Source organism: Triticum urartu, chromosome 7A (assembly GCF_056163025.1).
Source record: "Triticum urartu cultivar PI428250 chromosome 7A, HENAU_Tu73, whole genome shotgun sequence".
NCBI lineage: Eukaryota > Viridiplantae > Streptophyta > Magnoliopsida > Poales > Poaceae > Triticum > Triticum urartu.
Window position 1 is genome coordinate 750,184,271 of NC_141879.1, and position 3,938 is coordinate 750,188,208.

At 46.2% G+C, this 3,938-nt stretch overlaps 1 protein-coding gene across 1 annotated transcript; it reads left to right on the plus strand.

Annotated features, from left to right (window-relative positions):
* The first annotated feature begins 976 nt into the window (after nucleotides 1–976).
* LOC125528012 (protein VACUOLELESS GAMETOPHYTES-like) lies at nucleotides 977–1,639 on the plus strand. Its single transcript, XM_048690216.2, has one exon. It carries the CDS (start codon nucleotides 977–979, stop codon nucleotides 1,637–1,639), a length of 663 nt encoding a protein of 220 aa, XP_048546173.1.
* Nucleotides 1,640–3,938: the final 2,299 nt, after the last annotated feature.

Below are 3,938 nucleotides of genomic sequence, written 5' to 3' on the forward strand. Positions count from 1 at the left end.
CCGGTCTCCATCGACAATTACTCCCGCAGGGCGTAGACCCTTGTACACCCCGAGAAGCTACGGGTCGTCGAGAAGTCCGAGTCGAGCGTGATCCATGCTACCCCAACAACAACTCCTCCAACGCCGCCAAGACCAACGAGGCACGACGGCGAGGGCGAGCGTGGCCACCACAAAGGCCACGCTACACGCGGCGCGTGTACCGACGAGGACACGGGCTCTGCCGCCGCCAACACACACATATCACCATCATCATGCATGGAGAACGCGAAGCGAAGACGACGAAGACGACCACACAGCTCAATCGGAGGTATCTCGCGGAGCAACCCGCGGGAGTAATTAACCGGAGTCTTCCGAGGCCCCGGGAACCAGGAGATCACACAATCGCCACAGCCAGCTTGGCCGTGCTAGTAGGCCACGGAGCGCACCTTTTTTTGGATATTGTAATTTTATTTCTCCAATGAGATTAATGAAATACATGTTCCCGTAACTCTTTTTCTTTGTGTACTACTGTACACTGGCACGCCCGCATACGCAGTTTTCTTTCCCCGGCGTCTGAGAGAAACACACTCCCTTCTTCCCTTCTCCCCGGAGTCCCTAGATGTTTTTCTCGTGTCAAACACGGTGGCGGCGTGGAGGCGCGGCGGCGGCGGCTAGGGTTAGGATCGTGCTGCGATAGATACCATGTAGAAGGATAAGATACGGGCTGTGCAATCTCGATGTATTGATCGGTGCACCAGGCACGTATATATAAGTACAGAGGTGGGCCACAACCTCAACTATACAAAGGAAACAGGAGGTGCGCCATACACACAAATATACACGTACACAATATACTTAACAAACTACTTGACAAAGGACCTCAGCTTCACTATATTTTGCATCCTGAAGAGCTATAAGTATCCATGCCGATGCAGCTCCAATGTCATCCAAAGCAAACACATAAACACACGAAGCACACGAGCCAGACAACCGAGAGATGGCCCAGCGGCGGCAGGAGGACGCTGTTATTAGCCACTTCTCCCATCCGTATCCAGGGCACGAGCTCGTGAAGCGGCACTACACTGGGCTGTTCCGCTGCGACATGTGCTGCCAAGACTTGTCCGGCGCAGGATATGGCTGCAGCGCAGGCTGCGACTTTGCCATCCACGACTCTTGTGTCGGCTACTCGCAGACGTTCTCCTCCCCTCAGCACGAAGTGCACCCGCTCGTGCTCATCCAGACCCGCCAAGACGCGGCCCTCTTGTGTGACGTCTACTTGGGGCATTGCGCTCCGGGATCCTTCCTCTACCGCTGCCCACCATGCGGGTTTGACATGCACCCGACCTGCAGGCGGCTGCCACAGGTTGTGCGCAGCGCGCGGCACACGTACCCGGCGCACGACCTCACACTGGTCGTCGCCGATGGCTGCTGTGCCGCGTGCGACAAAGGCGTGAGGCGGGCATCGTACTACCGTTGCAGAACATGCAATGTCGACTTACACATCTCGTGTGCAGCGACCGTCAGCAACAACAACAGCGCTCATGAAGTTGAAATAGCCCTTCAGGCTGAGATTGTACGATCAAGGATCGCAGCCCAGGGTAGACGCGCCGCGCTGGACCTGCTGATCAGCCCTGCATTTAAGTTCCTCTTGCGTGCCTAGTCTGGGTTACTGGCTTGCTGCCGCGTCCAAATTTGATTGACATTATATTTCTTCATAGATTTCAGCATATATATTGGGTTCTCAAAGCATTTTACAATATTTCTAACTTTTTCCATTAACTGTATACAGATACGGTACGGAGAGAGTACTTCTAGATCTAATACAACATCTGCTTGGCAAGCCCACAAGAATAAACTGCTTCAACATTTCGTCACAAAATAGCTAGCGCGTACCATATTGAGTGTGTTTATGTTCACAATTTCACATGCGTGTTTATTTACAATCTCAATTCATATGGTTTTAATACTTTATGCTGTGTATGCATCTTCCTCTTTTTTGAAGGCCAAACAATTCTTTCATTTGTCTATCATATGAAATCAAAATGAGACCAAGTATTGTATGAACGGAATTTTTCTAGTCTTGGCCGGTGGCCGGAAAAATCTGAAAATTGAAGTACATTCCACCGTCAAGTAGCAATGTTGTATGTCCACATTAGCACGGAATAATTAAAATCTACAAGGCCAGCCCCAAGGACCTCCATCTCATGACCTGAATCAAGTTCCTTCTCTAGATCAACATGATTGCTTTTGAAAACCTGAGCAAGTAGCAGAAGATACCGGGGCTTTCTCTTGCAACTCATGAAGTCCCAAACGGAGGAAGAAGAGGGATCATCTGCAAATTAGCATGGGCTCTACAAAAAATATCTGATCTAGGGGGTTTCTATTTTGGCCATGACGGTTTCCCAAATCAACAAGCTAAGTACCACAAGATCTCTCTCAGCTTTGTGCCAGAGCCGGCCAAGGGCATTATTCCGGGATGGACCATGCTAGGGCACCGGACATGGTCATCCAACAGATCTTGCTTGGGATGTATGGATAGTTGAGTATTCATATCTCCAGTTTACAATATCAAATTACAAGATTTGATGACTTTAGCATTTCACAAAGATGGTACTCATATCTGACAATATTCAGAAGTGTCTGGTGATTTCACGATGTTTATTTTGAACGACTTTATTATGTAGTAGATGTTGTGTTATTTGTTCGCGTGATAGGACAAAACAATATCATATATCGCGCAAGCAAGCACCACCAGATCAGGGTGGTAAATGCAGTCGTAACCTTCATCGGCAAAAGAGGACTTAAAGGCAGCCGGTTAAGTCTTACAGTTGTGTGAACTATAGATGGCTTTCTGCATGGCCTCCAACATCAGTTTTGAGAAAAGGACTGAGAAATATATATTGGAGAGAGATAACCCACAGAGATTTCCCATGTTCAATTGCAACTTCAGCAAAACCACCATCACCGCGGCAATACCGTTATACTAAAACCATCTAGGGGTGTTACGTGCATCACTTCTAAAGGCTGGGAGAGTTGACTGCCTGGTTTCATAATTAAGCAGGATTAAGTGGAATTTATCTTAATTGATTTCAAATGGCAGGATATATTGTTTTAGCTAGACGAGTTAATTAATCATGTCCTAAGTACTCCATTCGTCCCATAATGTAAGACGCTTTTTGACACTATTGTAGTGTTAAAAAACGTCTTACATTATGGGACGGAGGGAGTACTAAATAATGATAGGAGCTAGTAAATACTCTCTCCGTCCGAAAAAACTTCCTAAGCTTGTTTCTTAAATGAATGTATCTAACACTAACTTGGTGTTAGATACATCCATTTGAGGGACAAATTTTTTCGGACGGAGTGAGTAATAGCTTATGAGCTAAATCAGGGGCCTAGAGGTAGCATAATTACTAGGGACCGTAGTTAGGATGAAACGATAGAAAACGAACGGCAGAGATTTTGTACTCCAAAGTTAGAATGTCTAAACGGCGGAGATTCATCGAAGAGACATGTAAATTAATTTGGTTAATGTCATGTGTTGTACCGACTCAAAACGCAATTTGACTTCCGGTACAATTGATTGCCTTGCGATGGAGGCACAGGTGCAGTCTCTTTAGAAAAACCCATAAATAAGAGGAACGTGTGCACATGTTTCTATGTATGTACTTCCTCGGTAAACTAATATAAGAGTTTTAGATTACTATTTTAGTATTCTAAATACTTTTATATTAGTTTACAGAGGGAATATAGTTTAACTTGATTATCGTAACGTGATTAGTTTCCAACAAGAGAAGCACAGGGACATACATCCATGACCATAGACGAACTCAGTGAAAAAACCGTGACCTGGATTGTGTTGAGCTCGATATGGCTACGGAAGGCTAATAACGAACAGAAGCACCAAGAGTCTATGATTCGGTCTACTACGAGCTCGATCTAGAAGGAACAATGTCGGA

What these genes read in the sequence shown, in the direction of transcription:
- LOC125528012 (XM_048690216.2), top strand. Translation starts at nt 977, where the DNA reads ATGGCCCAGCGGCGGCAGGAGGACGCTGTTATTAGCCACTTCTCCCAT.